We start from the raw sequence: 16,748 nt of genomic DNA on the forward strand, positions 1-16,748 counted from the left end.
TCTTTCTTTCTTTCTTTCTTTCTTTCTTTCTTTCTTTCTTCCCTTCTTTTCTTTCTTTCTCTCTGGTTTTTGGAGATAGGCTTTCTCTATGTCACCCTGACTGTCCTGGAACTCACTCTGTAGACCAGGCTGGCCTCAAACTCAGAGATTTGCCTGCCTCTGCCTCCCGAGTGCTGGGATTAAAAGGTGTGTGCCCCCACTGACCTGGCTCAGTTTCTTTTGAATGAGTTTGTATACTAAGTTGGAAGTTTAGTCACATTAAAATTGCTTGTATGTTGTATATTTCTGTACATGGTTTAAATTTGTATAGGAAAAATGCCCTCACTCCCTAAAATTCCCATAAATCTGGTAGCTTCATATGACTGTAGCTCAGTGTCTTCCTGTATGACATTGGTGGAGGCTGTTGCTTAGAGATGGGCTGAGGCTCATTTGGGAGTTGTGAGGCAGCTGCATAGACTCTAGGACAGTCTTTGCCAACTGCAGGAGATAACACGAATGCTGCCGAGCGTCTTGCTTTGAGGTGCTTCATGCTGCTTAGGAGTGTTGTCTTTGCCGGGCGGTGGTGGCACACGCCTTTAAATCCCAGCACCTGGGAGGCAGAGGCAGGAGGATTTCTGAGTTCCAGGCCAGCCTGGTCTACAGAGTGAGTTCCAGGACAGCCAGGGCTACACAGAGAAACCCTGTCTCGGAAAACCAAAAAAAAAAAAAGGAGTGTTGTCTTTGCAGACGTTTGAACAGAGTCCCCATTCTGCCACCAGTGACTTTCCAACAGTCAGTGTGATCATTTCTGCTCTTATCCTGGAGTGTTTACTTACCCTTCAGGGCACTGTTAAACAGCAAAGCAACTGGCTCTTTACTTTCTAATCAGTATTTGTATAATTATCACTGAATGGGATTATAGGCCTTAGATATCTATAATAGTAGTCCATACCTACTAGAGCATACTGAAGCAGTTATACCGGAATTTGCCATTTAACTCTGGCTCACCAATATGTGACTGTGAAGAAGGTTTTTTTTTTTTGGTTCTATGTGACTGTCCTGCTGTGTGACAGCTACCCCAAAGGTATCCCTCTTTGATTGCCTTCTGTTCAGGAGCTTTCAGCGTTGGTGACATCTGGAGCCAGGTGACTAACGAGTCACATAGTCCATAGCAGATGCCCTGGTTAGGCCAAAAGTACATAGCCTATTGAATCAGGATCTGCTTTCCACTACACTGTTGTCCACAGTGGAAAACAGGGTCTGTTCCCTGCTTGTTCCCAGCTGTTTGACCATAGTCCAGCGAGACTTTGTATTTGGGATGAAGCTAACCATAGGACCTGTTTATCTGACCAGGTGTGTCTTTGCTACTTGGATTATTGAAGTTTTTACCTGTCCTCAGTTGAATTCATCCAGGTTGTGAAGGACTTCGAGGACTTCCGGAAGAAATATCAAAGAATCAACCAGGAGCTGGAGAAAGTCAAAGATCAGTTGCTGAAAGCAGAGACTGGGCGGAGCACTCTGGACATTAAGCTGAAGCACGCCCGGAACCAAGTGGACGTGGAGATCAAGCGGAGACAGAGAGCTGAGGCAGAGTGCACCAAGCTGGTGTGTGCTGCTTTGTATGTCAGACTGGCAGTAGGGGTGGGGAGGCGTTGTCTGATAATGTTTCCACTTAACATAGAGACCAGTTTCTGCTTCTATGTAAAGAACTCATTTGACATCTTGCCTGTGTCTAGAGATGAAATTGAAGCCTGTGACTTCTGTTTTTTAGTTTGAAATTAAAATTTATTTTCTCCTTTAGGCTTGAAACTGTTTTTCACTAGACAGGTTTCAAATGACAGTTTAAAGAATTAAAACAAAGCAGCTAAAGATGCAGTGCAGTTGGTAAAATGCTTGTCTGGCTTGCACAGAGCCCTGGACTCCACTACGGTGTTTTTTGTTTTTGTTTTTGTTTTTTTTTTTTTTTTTTTTGGTTTTTCGAGACAGGGTTTCTCTGTGGAGCCCTGGCTGTCCTGGAACTCACTCTGTAGACCAGGCTGGCCTCGAACTCAGAAATCCACCTGCCTCTGCCTCCCAAGTGCTGGGATTAAAGGCGTGCGCCACCACCGCCCGGCTTGTTTTTGTTTTTAAAGAATTAAAATGAGAATAAGAAGGAAATTCTAGAATACTTATCTAATACAACTTATTTGCTAATCTGTAGGTGTGTGTGTGTGTGGTGTGTGTGTGTGTGTGTGTGTGTGTGGTGTGTGTTTTGAGACAGGGTTCTACTATATAATCCCTGATGGCCTTAAACTCAGGGGTGATCCTCCTGCCTCTACTTCCTGAATAATGGGCTTAGAGGTGCATCCACCATGCCCAGCCTATATTGTTTATTATAAATTTGAAGAACATTGTCCTCCTTTTATGAATTGGTGGCACTGGCCCTTTGTCATCACGGCTCTCTGCACAGGGTTAAGGCTGGATGTAGTCATGGCCGAGCAGTATGACTGGAATCCAGCACTGTTGTCCTGATGTGTCAGCACGGGTCATGGTGCAGTGGAACTAATCCATCGTAGCTCAGTGTAGATGCTCAGGAAGTCCAGACTGCATTACAGCTGTGTCTATTTTGATGCACTGTGTTCTATCATGTAGAGAAACATGTGACTGCTTTCTCTGATCCACAAAAGAAGCCAGTAATTGTTCTGATAAAGACAACACTTTCAGTATTTTTGCTCTGTGGAGTCTATTCTGGGTCTGTCATTCTGTATTACTCTCCTTGGATAAGCAGTTTAATCTAGAGGTGTCATAGGGGAGATCCCACTGTTCTGTATGGGGTTGCTTTTACTCACCAGAAGCCGGCCACAGTCTGGGCTTGATGTGAATTAATATTCTATTGTTGTAATGCCTTCCTGAAGGCCTATTTGCATAATGTATTTTAATGTCTTCTGCCTATCCCATAAATTTGAGGTGAGGCTTTCTTCTCTGGCTGGTTATAATGTTTTACTCTGCTTTGGTCTGTAGGAACAACAGATTCAGCTGATTCGAGATATACTCATGTGTGACACATCTGGCAGCATTCAGCTAAGTGAGGAGCAAAAATCAGCGCTGGCTTTTCTCAACCGAGGCCAAGCATCCAGTGGCCACGCTGGGAACAATAGGTGGGGGACTGCATCTGTTATCTCATCACACGCGGCACAGCTGTCAGAAGTCCCGTTATCTGACCTCTTCAATACACTGCTTCCGGGATGTGTGCTGAGCAAAGCAGAAAGAGCCTTAGGGGAGGGCAGGGGGAGGGGGAGAGGGGGACCAAAAAGCCCCCTCCCCATTTGCTTTCATTGTTTTTTAAGCTTTCCTTAGGATGTTGTCCACTGTGGGTACAGTTTTGATGTTGGTGTTACATTACACATCAATAACTCAGGACCGAGAAGGTGAAAGTGTCTGCTCAGCAAAACTTGCCTTGTTTGTTCTCTGGAGAGCTCTTGTGGCTGCTGGGAGCTAAGGCCAGACAGTCATTTTGGTTCTACAGTGTCACTAAAACAGTCTCAGCCAGGCTTTGGATGTAATACTTCCAGCACAATAAATAGGAAGAGGCTTATACCATTGGAGTTACTGGTTCTGTAGACTGATTGGTCCATGGGAAACCTTACTTTGTTTGGTTTGGTAAGATCGGGCCTTAGGGTATGCCTGCCTTTCTCCTCCTCCCGAATGCTGGGGTTGGAGCTGTGGTGCCACTCTGCCTAGCTCATTTGGATGAGTACTTGCTGTGAGGGTGAGCCATGTGTGCAGGGTGCCCATGAGAACCAGAAGAAGGTACTGAGTCCCTAGAAGGAGAAGATTAAAGATGCCAGGAAATGAACTTCATCCGATCCTGGAAGAGTAGCATGTGCTCTTAATCACTGAGCGTCTCTCAGCCCCCCGACCCCCAACTCAGCCTGTATTTTGAGGCGGCATCCTTCATATCTCAGGCTGGCCTTGAACTTATGATCCTCTGTCTGAATATTGAAAATGCTGCAATTTCTTGCATGGACCCCTGTCTCCAGCCTGAGCTTAATGTCTTCAAAAGCCAGTGCTGGGGCTCGGGGTAGGCTCAGATAACAGAGTCTCAGTTCCCAGCCCCTTGCAAACTGGGCCTGGAGTTATACATTTGTGATCCCAGCATTAGGGAAGTTGAAAATCATCTCCTGTGACAAAGGAAGTTCACAGGCAGCCTAGTCTAGAGGCCTTGTCACAGACAAAGCAAAAACAACAGCAAAATCAAAAGCCCAGTGCTGGGTCGTCCTCATTTGTAGGCGGCAACAGACACGGTTGGAATTAACTTGAGCCTCAGCCTGCATCCTTGTACTACACACCCAGCAAGAAAAGCCCATGGGCCTGGCTGCAATCCTCGCTGAGCTGCTCTGCACTCCAGCTGCACCATGGAGGCCGTGGAGGCCATGGACACCAGCCCTCTGCAGCTCAGGCTAGAGCTTGTGCTGGTCTGTGAGCTTGTTCCCTCGCCCGCTCACATTTCCTGACCAGTGGGACTTTCAGGTGCTAGTGGCTTTTATGTTTTATGTCTAACACTGTTACTGTTTTTAATCCAGACTGTCAACGATTGATGAATCTGGTTCCATTTTATCAGATATCAGCTTTGACAAGACTGATGAATCACTGGTAATAAACATTTGATTTCTCTAGTTCTGTACTTTTGTTAACGTGCCCCTGCAGGAGTGTCTCTGCCCTGTCCTGGCCATCCTTTATGACTGTTGTATTCGTTGATTTGTTATAGATTCTGAGCTAGTAATTTAAAATATAAATCCACACATGCTATAAAATACTGACTTAAATATTAAGTTTCTGGAGTGAGAATGTGTGAAATTCAGAATTTGCTTGGAGGCTGAAGGTCTCTGAAGGGTTTCTGGGAGAAACCTGTAGTAACTGATTATATCTTGACTTGTTAAAGCCCCAGAAATTAGCAAGATTGACCAGGCAAGGTGTTTTACTTTAAATTTTTGGGATAGGGTCTCATGTAGTAGGTGTGGCTATCCTGGAGCTTACTGTGTAGACACAGGAAAGGCTTATTTGCTACTGCTGAGGTGAATAGATTTGTATCTTATTTCCAGATTAGTCTGGTTCTTAAGGAAGGCTCAGCCACCCTTCACGTCTATTAGAAGGAAACCAAAGCCCTCAGCGTCATCTAGAAGGGTGTGGTTTGCATTTCTGAGCAGCGTAGTATTCTTCAATTAAGCAATGGTTTGCTGTGTCTAGACTTATTACCTTTTGTGGGCAGCAGACTTGTGGAATTTCTGTATAAAAAAGGTGATATTTTATATATCTGTTGAAATTTTAGTCTTTAATGTTGAGGAGACTGGTAGTCCATTGGTAATTTATCATTTCTGTGGAAGGCTGATACCTTACAAACAAAACAAAGCACAGGAAATTGTTAGTATTTGGTTTTTGGATGCAAAAGCAGATAGTGAGGACTTACTACATGCCTAGGAGTGTTTTTGCTTGTTCAACCCGAGAAGCAGATGTCTATTTTAAGGTTATAAATATTGGGCAGCCACCTTCTGAAATAAGGAATGATACAGGACAGGTCTTGGGTATATAATCAAACATCAGGTGAGTTCTGAGGAAAACCTCTGCTCTGTTAACTATTACAATTGGAGCTGATCAACCCATAGTGAGATTACTTGACCGTGAACTGGGGAAGTGCAGTCCTGTGGAGCCACTGTTTGTTGTTCTCGCTGTTTCTAGGAACTGTGTTTTAGGGGGTAACCAGGAGTAAGGGAATTATGGGTAGATACTAAACTGAATGCCAGGGATTACAATAATGGAAGTAAAACTAGATGTGGTAAAAAGCATTCAAGGTAAACTTGCTCTTAGGACCAAGGAAGAGGGGCACCGAGGGTTCTGTAAGTGCAGCTAACTTTTTAAGTGACACAGTTGACAGTAACAATCACTTGAAGAAAGAGTCGCATCTGACATGGTCAGTACACTGTCTTCTATTCTCTAAGTTCTAAAGCTAATTAGAGAAATAACGAGCAATAAAGACTGAGGCTCCTGAGGTGATCACGACAGGAGCCGATTCTCTGACCTTCCCTGTCCCTGTGGCATTGCTTCCTGATTCTCTTACTGTTGCTTCAATATTTGAAGGAAGCCTGTTAACTTAACTGCAGCTTTGGAACAAATACCAGAGACCGTCTTAATTTCCCTCCTCTGGGCTCTAAGTTAGGTAGTCTGACTTATTTGCTGTAAATTTATTTGTGTAGGATTTATGAGTGACCTAACCAAAGGAAGAGATTAACATGGTCTAATTGCCAACAGGACTGGGATTCTTCTTTGGTGAGGAATTTCAAAATGAAGAAACGAGAAAAGAGGGTATGTATGTTCTTGTTACCCCTCCCCCAGTAGAGTCTGAATGCATGGCCCCACGCACACTCGGAAAGTACACTCACTGTATCTCACTCATCACTAAGTGCTAAGATGTCCTTAACTCCTGTGTAAGCAAGCTTTGACTGTGGTCCTTCTGCCTCAGCCTTCCAGCTGGCTGGAATGTAAGCCTTTGCCGTCAGGCACAGATGTTTTACATTTTTTAAAAAATAAGAGTGGTTTTTTACCTGACATCATGTCCCACACTGTGATCCTAACACTAAGAAGGCCGAGTCAGGAAGATCATAAATGAGGCCAGCCTGGGCTACTTGTTAATATGAGACCAGGTTGAACTACATTGCGATATCCTATTAAAAAAAATAAAGTGCAACAGGCTCGAGATATGACTTTCAGACAGAAGCACTTGATGCTCTTGTAGAGGACCTGGATGAAGTTCCCACATGGTGACCCACAAATGTCTGACACCCCAGTTTCAGAGGCTCCAATGCCTTTAGTAGCCTCTGTGGGCTACAGTCATGTGTGTGGTATGCACACATGCACGTGATCTAATGCTCATGCACAGAGTGTCAACATGAACATGAAGAGAGAAACAACAGCAAACATCCCATTGGTAATAGCTTTTCTCTTTTGGGAAATTTGGATACAAAACTGACACATCTCTAGACGTTATTAAACATAAACCCAAACTGTAGGTCAGCTATGGTGGTGTCTGTTTTTAATCCAGGTAGAGGCAGGTGGATTTCTGTGAATTGGAGCACAGCCTAGTCTTCAGAGCAAGTTCCAGGACAGCCAGGACTATATCCAGAGAACCCGTTTCAAAACAGGCACAGAACACAAATGAATTGATGCTACAGGGGCAATAATTTTTTAACTTTAAAATTTTCTTTATTACTATTGAATGTGTGATGTGGCCATGTGAGTGAGTGCAGGCACATGCATACTTACCTCAGTGCATGTAGTTGCTCCTCTCCAAGGCCCTGTGGGTTCTGGGAATTGAACTCAGGTTCTCAGGCTTACATGGTAAGCACCTTTGCCCACTGAGCCATCGCACCAGTCCTATGGGGCCGTAGTGATGCTGCATGAAGTAGTGACTCGGGGCAAGCTTCTACTGTATTTTTCGGATCTGGGCTACATCTTCATAAGTGAGAAAGAATATATTTGAGTTTGTTTTGAGTTGTTGTGTGAATTTTTATGCAGGAGTGTTGTGCTCTAATAGGTACTTCAGAAGCGGCGGGCGTGTGTATAATGGGATATGGAGGTCTATTGTGCTGGCGTGCTTATCGTATTTGATGTGTTTCCAAAGACTTCCTGTCCTTAGATAGGATTACAGTTCTACTTTTTCTGATTCTGTTCCAAAAGCTTGTCTCTTTTTTCTGTGGCTCTGAAAGCATTTTTGTGTTTGTTTAACAAACAGGCCATGAGAAGGAGCGCATTGTTATTTGTTGTAGCCCTGGTTCTTAGAACTTGCGTGTAGTTGTCTGATGGGATTACTGTGTCTTCTGGGTTTCAGTTCTACCTGACACTCAAGTTCTGCACTTATTCCTCCTCAGCGCTCCAGCAGTAGACAGTTCATCGATGGCCCTCCCGGGCCTGTGAAGAAAACATGTTCCATTGGCTCTACAGTGGACCAGGTAAGAGGAGTCAGGGCCCAGAGGACTGGGGTCCTAAACACACCAGGGGTTAGTGGCTCTGCACAGTGTGGTGGCATCAGTATTACTACAGTGTTATTTGAGGGAAGTTAGAGAATTCTTCTATGTAGTAAGATCCTTTATTGTCCATGTGAGTGGACTTTGAGTAAGAACTGTCAGCTAAGTATGATGGCACACGCACGCCTTTAATCCCAGCACTTGGGAGACTGACGCAGGTGGATCTCTGGAAGTCTGAGGCCAGCGTGGTCTAACATAGTTCCAGGACAGTCAGAGCTACAAAGCAAGAACCTGTCTCAAAACAAACAAGAAAAAAAGTCAGAACTGTCAGCTGTAGGTCTGATTGTCTTCTGCTGCATCTACACACTTCTACAGTGTATGAGATTTCAACTTAAGGGCTTAGGGCTGGAATATAAGTCTTATTCAGGATTTGGGAGTTTTTACATACTGGAAATTCCTGTATAGAAACAAAGTTAGTTTGTTTATCTTTCTTTCATTATGGCTTTTGTTTCAGGCAAATGAATCAATAGTTGCAAAAACTACAGTGACTGTTCCCAGTGATGGCGGGCCCATTGAAGCTGTGTCTACGATTGAGACTTTGCCATCTTGGACCAGGAGTCGAGGGAAATCAGGTCTGATGGACTTATAACTGCATGTCACCCTTATCACCACAGAGCTGGCTGCGGTGGCACGCGGCTATAACCTGATCATTTGGAAGCTGAGGCAGGGAATTGGTGGGTAGCCTAGGCTTCATATTGACTTCAAGACCAGCCCTTGCATACATGGTGAGACCAAAAACCAGCTGGTCTTATAGAAGACATAGGTTTAGTTCCTAGCACCCAGCCCAGAGAGCGGCTTACAACCACCTGTAGCTCCAGACCTAAGGGATCTGACACACCCTTCTGGTCTCCTTGGGCACTACACTACACCTGTGGTGCACATATTCATTCAAACACTCATAAACATAAATAAAAGTCTCAAAAAATTTTTAAAAGACGGAAAAAAAATGAAAACCAGAAAGCCAGGCATGACATCTTATACTCGAAAGTGAATTGACCACCTAGGTTCTGAGATGGGCAGATCAATCATATATTTCAGGCTAGCCTTGGCTACCAAAACCAAATATAAATAAATAAAACACTGGTTAAAATTGAGAGTTGGTTTCTGAGAGGCCTCTTAAGACAAGGATGTGCTGGGGTGGGAGGTTTTCACTGGCTGCCTGAGGCTGCCCTGAGAGGTGTCTGCCTGGCCTTTGCTCCTGGGTGCTGGTCAGGCTGAGTGCACTGCTAGTGGAGAATTGTAGCTCTTCTTGGAAACCTGTGCATGCTTTTGTGTGTGTGTGTGTGTGTGTGTGCGTGCTTCTGTGCATTTACCAGTTATATTAAAAGTGAAGTTAAAAAGAGAAAATTAAAATGAGATTAAAATCCATAAGGATGAACATTTTTACGACAAAGTTTAAATTTGATTGTTTTCTAGGACCTTTACAACCTGTGAACAGTGACTCCGCTCTGAACAGCAGGCCTCTGGAGCCAAGAGCTGAGACAGACAATTTGGGCACACCTCAGAGTAATGGAGGCATGCGCTTGCACGACTTTGTCTCAAAGACGGTAAGTCTGACATGGCCTCATTTCCTCTGAGGCAATTAGTGTGGTTTTGGAGACAGGTTCATTTTTTGTAGCCCAGGTTGGCCTCTAGCTCTGTTGTACCTTCTGCTTTGACCTCTCGAGTGCTGGGATTACAGCACCTTATCACCTCTCTGATAATATCTTTATATTTAGGGGGCTGGGGGCATTGTTTCTTTTTGTTTAGCTTGTTTTTGTTTTGTTCAAGAGAGGGTTTCCCTGTGCAGCCCTGACTCTATTGAAATTTGATCTGTACCAGTCTGGCCTTGAACTTGAGATTTACTTGCCTCTGCCTCCCAGGTGTTGGGATTAAATGGGTGCACAACTGACTTTATTGAGCTGATTTTACATACAGTCACATATACTAATCTTATTAAAAGAAATTACTATTTTCCATGCCCCTTGCTGAGTGTGGGGCATGCAAATGCCATGCTTGGTTCTCCTCCTTCACACGCATCCTGGGTACTGAACTCAGGCCGTTAGGCTTGGTGGCAGGTGCCTTTACCCACAGTACTTTTGGGAGAGCATTGGTGCTCTTAAGTGGTGAACCATCTCTCCAGCTCCCTTTTTTCGATTTCTTTAAAATTACCTTGCATGATATTGCCGATCTTAATGTAAGGTGTCAGATCGTTTGGAGTAAGAACTATAGGCAATTGTGAGCTACCCAATGTGGGTGCTGGGAATTGAACTTGTGTCCTTTGCAAGAACAATAAGTGCTCTTAGTCTCTGAGTTACCTTTCTAGCTTCATTGGCCTCTTCCATGCTGAATTATATGATAGTTGTGAGCTACCGTTGCCTGGCTTCATTCATCCATTTCAATGTACAATTCATTGACGTTCAGTGTAGTCATATAGTTGGATATCTGTCAACATTAGCAATTTTAGAACATTTTTACCATCCAAAAATGAAGTTCCTTTTTTTTTTTTCGTTTTTCTAGACAGGGTTTCTCTGTGTAAGCCTGACTGTCTTGGAACTCACTCTGTAGACCAGGCTGGCCTTGAACTCAGAAATCCACCTGCCTCTGCCTCCCAAGTGCTGGGATTAAAGATGTGCACTACCACTACCCGGCCCAAAAATGAAATTCTAAACCTATTAGAATTTCCCTCACCATCCTTTGCCACACCAACATCCAGTAGCCATAGGCTACCACCACAGACACCACGTGTGTCTCTCTGGGCTGTCTACTGTAAGACGTTTCCTATACATGAGACATGTGATATGTGTGCCTTTGTGTCCAGCCCCTCTCAGTCAGTCGTCTCTTCTATGGCCTGTTTGTTTTATTTTTCTTTATTTGATGAATGATGTTCCCCTATATGGAAAGCCTATGCCACATATCCATCCATCACTGGATAGAGCTTTAGGGTTTCCATCTTCATCTTCTGGAAAAATGCTACATGCTACATAGTGCACAACTGTCATGCAGACATTTTCATTTCTGCTGGATATGCCTATCAGAAGTGGTATTACTGGGTCATATTGTAACTATGTTTACATATCTAAGGTTCTTCTAGATTTTCCCTCATGTGGCTACTGTATTTTACATTGCTGAGTAATATATGAGTTTCAGCGTCTCTAGATCTTGTCAACACTTATTAAAAGTATGACATGCTCTATTTTTAGAGAATTTCAGACATGCAGGTAGTGTGGAGATCATATCACCCTGGTCACCAGTCCCGCAGAAGGACTCACCATCATGTCCTCTTTTTATTTTTTTATTTTTTAATAATTAATTGAGTCTACTTAATGCTGCTGTGTATGCATGGTTATGAGGGTTCATGCACTGGAGCATGAAGAACTTCCCAGCAGCCTCCAGAGAGGAGCAACTCTCCCAACTCCTGCGGCATGGGTGGGGAAGGGCTCATAAGGTTCTGCCCTCTATTCCTGACTGAGGAGGGGTTGGCAGTTGGACTTTTTTTTTTTTTTTCTTTTTTTGAGATAGGGCTTCACTTTGTAACCCTGGTTGGTTCTGAGCTCCCAGAGATCCAGTTGCCTTTGTCTCCTAGGTACTTGAATTAAAGCATGTGCCACCATGTTCACCAGACCACTGCTCTTATTAATTAAAATGAAGAAAACAAGACCTATTTTATAATTTTTTTGTGGGAATTACATTAAAATGTGATATGGGTCTAAACTGTTGTTTCATACATACTGCTTAATGCATATGGCTGACAGTAACTGTAATTCATATTATTCTATGCTTCTGCCCTGTTTTATCTTCAGGTTATTAAGCCTGAATCTTGTGTTCCGTGTGGAAAGCGGATCAAGTTTGGCAAGCTGTCTCTGAAGTGTCGAGACTGTCGTTTGGTCTCTCATCCCGAGTGTCGGGACCGATGTCCCCTTCCCTGCATTTCCCCCGTGGTGGGAACTCCGGTTAAGATTGGAGAGGTGAGACTCATGGCAACCAACCGTCATTTGTTACTTTAGTTGTTAAAAGGCCGAGTGTCAGTTTTTTATTTTAAAATTATTGATCTCAAAAAAAAAAATTCCCCTCATGAAAGATGAATAGAAATAGTAAAATGTTGACGTGCAGCAGAATCTTGTTTGGGTTTTTCTATCTAATAACCTTTCTGTGGCAGGTCCTCCTCTTCTCTTCCTCTTCCCTCTCCTCTCCTAGGAAGATTTCCCACATGCACTGTAGACATTCTCAGAGCCTCCCCTCCCCGCCCCACCCATCCTGTTCCTACCGGTTGACTCTGCAGCCCTGGACTCACAGCCACTCTTGTTTGATGAGCTCTTCCGTCTCATCCCTAGTCTTGCCCAGTGAATTCTCTTTCTTCTGATAGTTACTAATATTTTGGTTTTTCAAGACAGGATTTCTCTGTGTAGCCATGGCTATCCTAGAACTTGCTCTGTAGATCAGGCTAGCCTTAAACTTAGAGATCCACCTGCCTCTGCCTCACGAGTGCTGGGATCAAAGGCCTCTGCTACTATGCCTGTTTTATTTTATAAAACTTATCAATTGATTTAGGTCTAGTCCACAAACTGAAAGACTGATTTAATTATTACTTTGTATATATGTGTGTCTGTGCATGTGAGTACCAGAGCCTCTCCAGCTGTAGCTACAGGTAGTTGTGGGGCATGTGACATGGGGACATGGGTGCTGGAATACACACACGCATACACACGCACACACACACACATTGTGGAATTGAACTCAGGCCCTCTGCACGAGGACTCTTACTTAAATTCAGCCATCTCCATCCCCAGCTGAAATTCCATAACACTAGAAAGAAGATGTGAAACTCTGACAGTATCAAAGCTGTTCTGTGCTAAGGTACAACTTGTGTGTTGTCTGTATTAAATGTGGAAGGAAGTCTTGACTATCCTCTTATTCCAAACGTATGTCCATCATCTTCTCATCTGTGGACCTTTCTAGGCTGCTTTTCCCTGTGCAGAGCACATCACAGAGCAGCCCTGACGCATCGGTGCCAGCTTCAGGTGCTGACGTGCAGCTGAGTAGTAGTTGCATCTTGTTGAGTGCACACAAGTGGGAAAAGATTTGTTACCTTCAGTAGGGAAGGGACATACTGGGATCAGTTCTCAAAGATCTCCAGCTCAGGATCCAAACTCAGAGGGCTCCTCACCTCTCTGGGGTTAAAGCGGTGGCCACACCCAGCCCATGCTGTAATCTCTGCACTGCTCACTCCCCCCCCACAAAATGCTGTAATCTCTGCACTGCTCACTCCCCCTGCCCCAAAATGCTGTAATCTGCACTGCTCACTCCCCCCAACCCCATGCTGTAATCTGCACTGCTTACTTTATCTTGTCTTGAGTAGAAGAAAAGGAATTAGCCATCATTGGTGACACTGTTACTTGCTCATGAAAAAGTGTGGTTATATGTAAAGCACAGCATGAAGACAGGACAAATGACTAAGGCTCTTTGTTTCTGTTTTGAGGCAGGAGCTCATGTGGTCTAGGATGGCCTCAGACTTAATATGTAGATGACTTCAAACTCTGTTCCTCCTGCTTCTGTCTCCAGTGTGCGGGAATAGTACGCATTGGTCACCACGGAATCAAGATTAGGGCCTCATGCATGTCAGGCTTACACTCTAATAGAGCTGTATCTCACTCCTCCAAGAGTCTTCAAAAATTTTAGTATTTAAACTATCCATGGGGTAGGCTTTGTGCACATGCGCTCAGGTACTTCTTGAGGCCAGAGATGTCAGATTCCCCTGGAGCTGGAGTAAATAGGTGGTTGTCAGCCACCTGATGTGGGTGCTGGGAAATGAACTCAGGTCCTCTGGAAAACAGTACATGCTCTTAACTGCTGAGCCATCTCTCAGCCCCCGAGTCTGGTTTTTTGTTGTTGTTGTTTTGTTTGTTTGTTTTTTGTTTTTTTTTGTTGTTGTTGTTGTTTTTTCGAGACAGGGTTTCTCTGTATAGTCCTGGCTGTCCTGGAACTCACTCTGTAGACCAGGCTGGCCTCGAACTCAGAAATCTGCCTGCCTCTGCCTCCCAAGTGCTGGGATTAAAGGCGTGCGCCACCACTGCCCGGCTGCCGAGTCTGTTTTAATATGTACTTGTAGAACAGAAATTTAGAAGCTGATATAATTTCTTAGTGTTTAGTGGTAACTCTTTGCATGAGGTCTTGCTCTCTTAGTCTCAGTGGTGTCAATAATAAAGATCCTCTTCCTTCTTCCAGGGAATGCTGGCAGATTTTGTGTCTCAGACTTCTCCCATGATCCCTGCTATTATTGTCAGCTGTGTGAATGAGATTGAGCAGCGCGGCCTGACTGAGGTGAGAGGACATGCTGCACAGGGTGAGTCTGTTGTCTGGATAGTAATTTGGAAGTTCCTAAATAAATGTTGTCTTTATAACAGGCAGGCTTATACAGGATCTCAGGCTGCGACCGGACGGTAAAAGAGCTGAAAGAGAAATTCCTCAAAGTGAAAACTGTGCCCCTCCTCAGCAAAGTGGATGATATCCATGCCATTTGCAGCCTCCTGAAAGACTTTCTGCGAAACCTCAAAGAACCCCTTCTGACCTTTTGGCTAAGCAAAGCCTTCATGGAGGCAGCAGGTAAGGCATAACTTGATTGTGGAATCAGCTGATTCCAGAACTGAACTGTGCTCACAGTTTACTAATGTTCCCACTACCTAATACCGTGTCTGCAGTGGAATAGGTACTCAAACCGTTGGGTGGATGAGTAACTGTACAAGCCTCCCATCATGCCTTTTCTTCCCTCAACTAGAGGGGCTGAGAGACACTCTGTGGTTGAGCACTGGCTTCTCTTCCAGAGGATCTGCTTTGGATTTGCAGCTTCTGTATGGGTGGGTCTCACTGTCTGTAACAGCCTCTGTATGGGTGAGTCACACTGTCTGTAACAGCCTCTGTATGGATGGGTCACACTATAGCAGCCTCTGTATGGGTGGGTCTCACTGTCTGTAACAGCCTCTGTGTGGATGGGTCACATTGTCTGTAACAGCTTCTGTATGGATGGGTCTCACTGTAACAGCTTCTGTATGGGTGGGTCACACTGTAACAGCCTCTGTATGGGTGGGTCTCACTGTCTGTAACAGCCTCTGTGTGGATGGGTCACATTGTCTGTAACAGCTTCTGTATGGATGGGTCTCACTGTAACAGCCCCTGTATGGATGGGTCTCACTGTGACAGCCCCTGTATGGATGGGTCTCACTGTAACAGCTTCTTTTTTTTTTTTTTTTTTTTTTTTTTTTTAAGATTTATTTATTTATTTTATTTATGAGTACACTGTCGCTGTCTTCGGACACACCAGAAGAGGGCATCCAATCTCATTACGGATGGTTGTGAGCCACCATGTGGTTGCTGGGATTTGAACTCAGGACCTCTGGAAGAGCAGTCAGTGCTCTTAACCACTGAGCCATCTCTCCAGCCCCTGTAACAGCTTCTATATGGGTGGGTCACACTGTAACAGCTTCTGTATGGGTGGGTCACACTGTCTGTGGCCTGAGGCCTGAAGACTCTATTGTCCTCTTCTGCCCCCTCAGGTACTACGTAAATGCCAGCAACGTACCTGTACACACAAAATAAAGGGAAGAATTAAACTAAATTAGATGTTATAGGGTTCATTGTTGGTCTTGTTTCTTGGTTGGGTTTTAGGTTGCTCCTTTGAAAACAGAACCAGCTTTGATTCCTTTCTTTTCCACCACAGACCTTGTTAGCAGCCTATAAATATACCTTAAATTTGGTACTTGTTGCAAGTCCTGGTACTTTGCTGTCCTCGGAATATGCTAAGAACCTATTAACAGATTGTCGAGTTTCTGCTTGTGCCCTTACATGATAGTGTCTGTGTGAGTACTGGTATGGTCCTTTCACACTAAGTTTCTTGGTGGACCTTTTGTCTCTGTCTGCCTTTTTTTTTATTTTATAATTTTTGTTTTGTTTTTTAAGATGAGGTTTCACTGTGTAGCCCTGGCTGGCCTAGAACTCACTCTGTAGTCCAGGCTGACTTCAAACTCATAGATCCACTTGCTTCTGCCTCCTGAGTGCTGGGATTAAAGTCATGTACCACCACCATCACCCGACTTGTCCATCATTTTTAGACTAACTCCAGTCTAACATGGCTGAAAAGACCTGTGTGACTCGGCTCCTGGATATTGTCTCCAACACCATTTTCCTTATATTCCTCCTTCCTCTTTTCTAATCCTGGAGTCTTGGATTTCCTTTTATTTTATGTATATATAAATGTTTTGTCTGTCTGTGTACCATGTGCACACAGGGCCTACAGAGGCCTGAAGAGGGTGTTGGGTCCCCCTGCAGCCGGAGTTACAAGCAGTTGTGAGCTGCCATGTGGGTGCCGGGAACTGAGCCCAGGTCCTCTGCAAGAGCAGCCAGGGAGTGCTCTTAAGTGACAAGCCGTGTCTCCAGCCCAGAGACTTGGATTTTATAGCATACACCCACCTCATGTCCTTCACATTTGCCGTGGTCTTAGCCCCGCCCTGCAGCTTCTCCCTGGATGTCTCTGTGTTCGTTCCTTCTTCTCCCTCCTCAGCTCTTGTCCTTAGAAGCACGTTTTCTAAGCCAGGTGTGTGGCATGGCAGCCCCAGCGCTGGGGACGTAGGGGCAGGATGGCTGGATGCTTGAGACCAGCTTCGGCTACACAGTGAGTTTGAGATTGGCGTAGGCTACCTGGGACTGTTTTTTTTTTTTTTTTTTTTTTTTGGTTTTTTT

The 16,748-nt window shown here is 44.5% G+C and overlaps 1 protein-coding gene across 1 annotated transcript in view; it reads left to right on the plus strand.

Annotated features, from left to right (window-relative positions):
- Racgap1 (Rac GTPase activating protein 1) overlaps positions 1-16,748 on the plus strand; it is a 26,132-nt gene that overhangs the window by 5,174 nt on the left and 4,210 nt on the right. Inside the window, exons 3-12 of the mRNA XM_028788265.1 lie at positions 1,379-1,584; positions 2,980-3,116; positions 4,542-4,611; positions 6,265-6,318; positions 7,881-7,961; positions 8,491-8,608; positions 9,453-9,583; positions 11,819-11,983; positions 14,241-14,336; positions 14,420-14,618. Coding sequence (XP_028644098.1) covers positions 1,379-1,584; positions 2,980-3,116; positions 4,542-4,611; positions 6,265-6,318; positions 7,881-7,961; positions 8,491-8,608; positions 9,453-9,583; positions 11,819-11,983; positions 14,241-14,336; positions 14,420-14,618 — 1,257 coding nt within the window. The remainder of the gene's footprint in view (positions 1-1,378; positions 1,585-2,979; positions 3,117-4,541; positions 4,612-6,264; positions 6,319-7,880; positions 7,962-8,490; positions 8,609-9,452; positions 9,584-11,818; positions 11,984-14,240; positions 14,337-14,419; positions 14,619-16,748) is intronic.

Source organism: Grammomys surdaster, unplaced genomic scaffold (genome assembly GCF_004785775.1).
Source record: "Grammomys surdaster isolate TR1022 unplaced genomic scaffold, NIH_TR_1.0 125742, whole genome shotgun sequence".
NCBI classification, from domain to species: Eukaryota; Metazoa; Chordata; class Mammalia; order Rodentia; family Muridae; genus Grammomys; species Grammomys surdaster.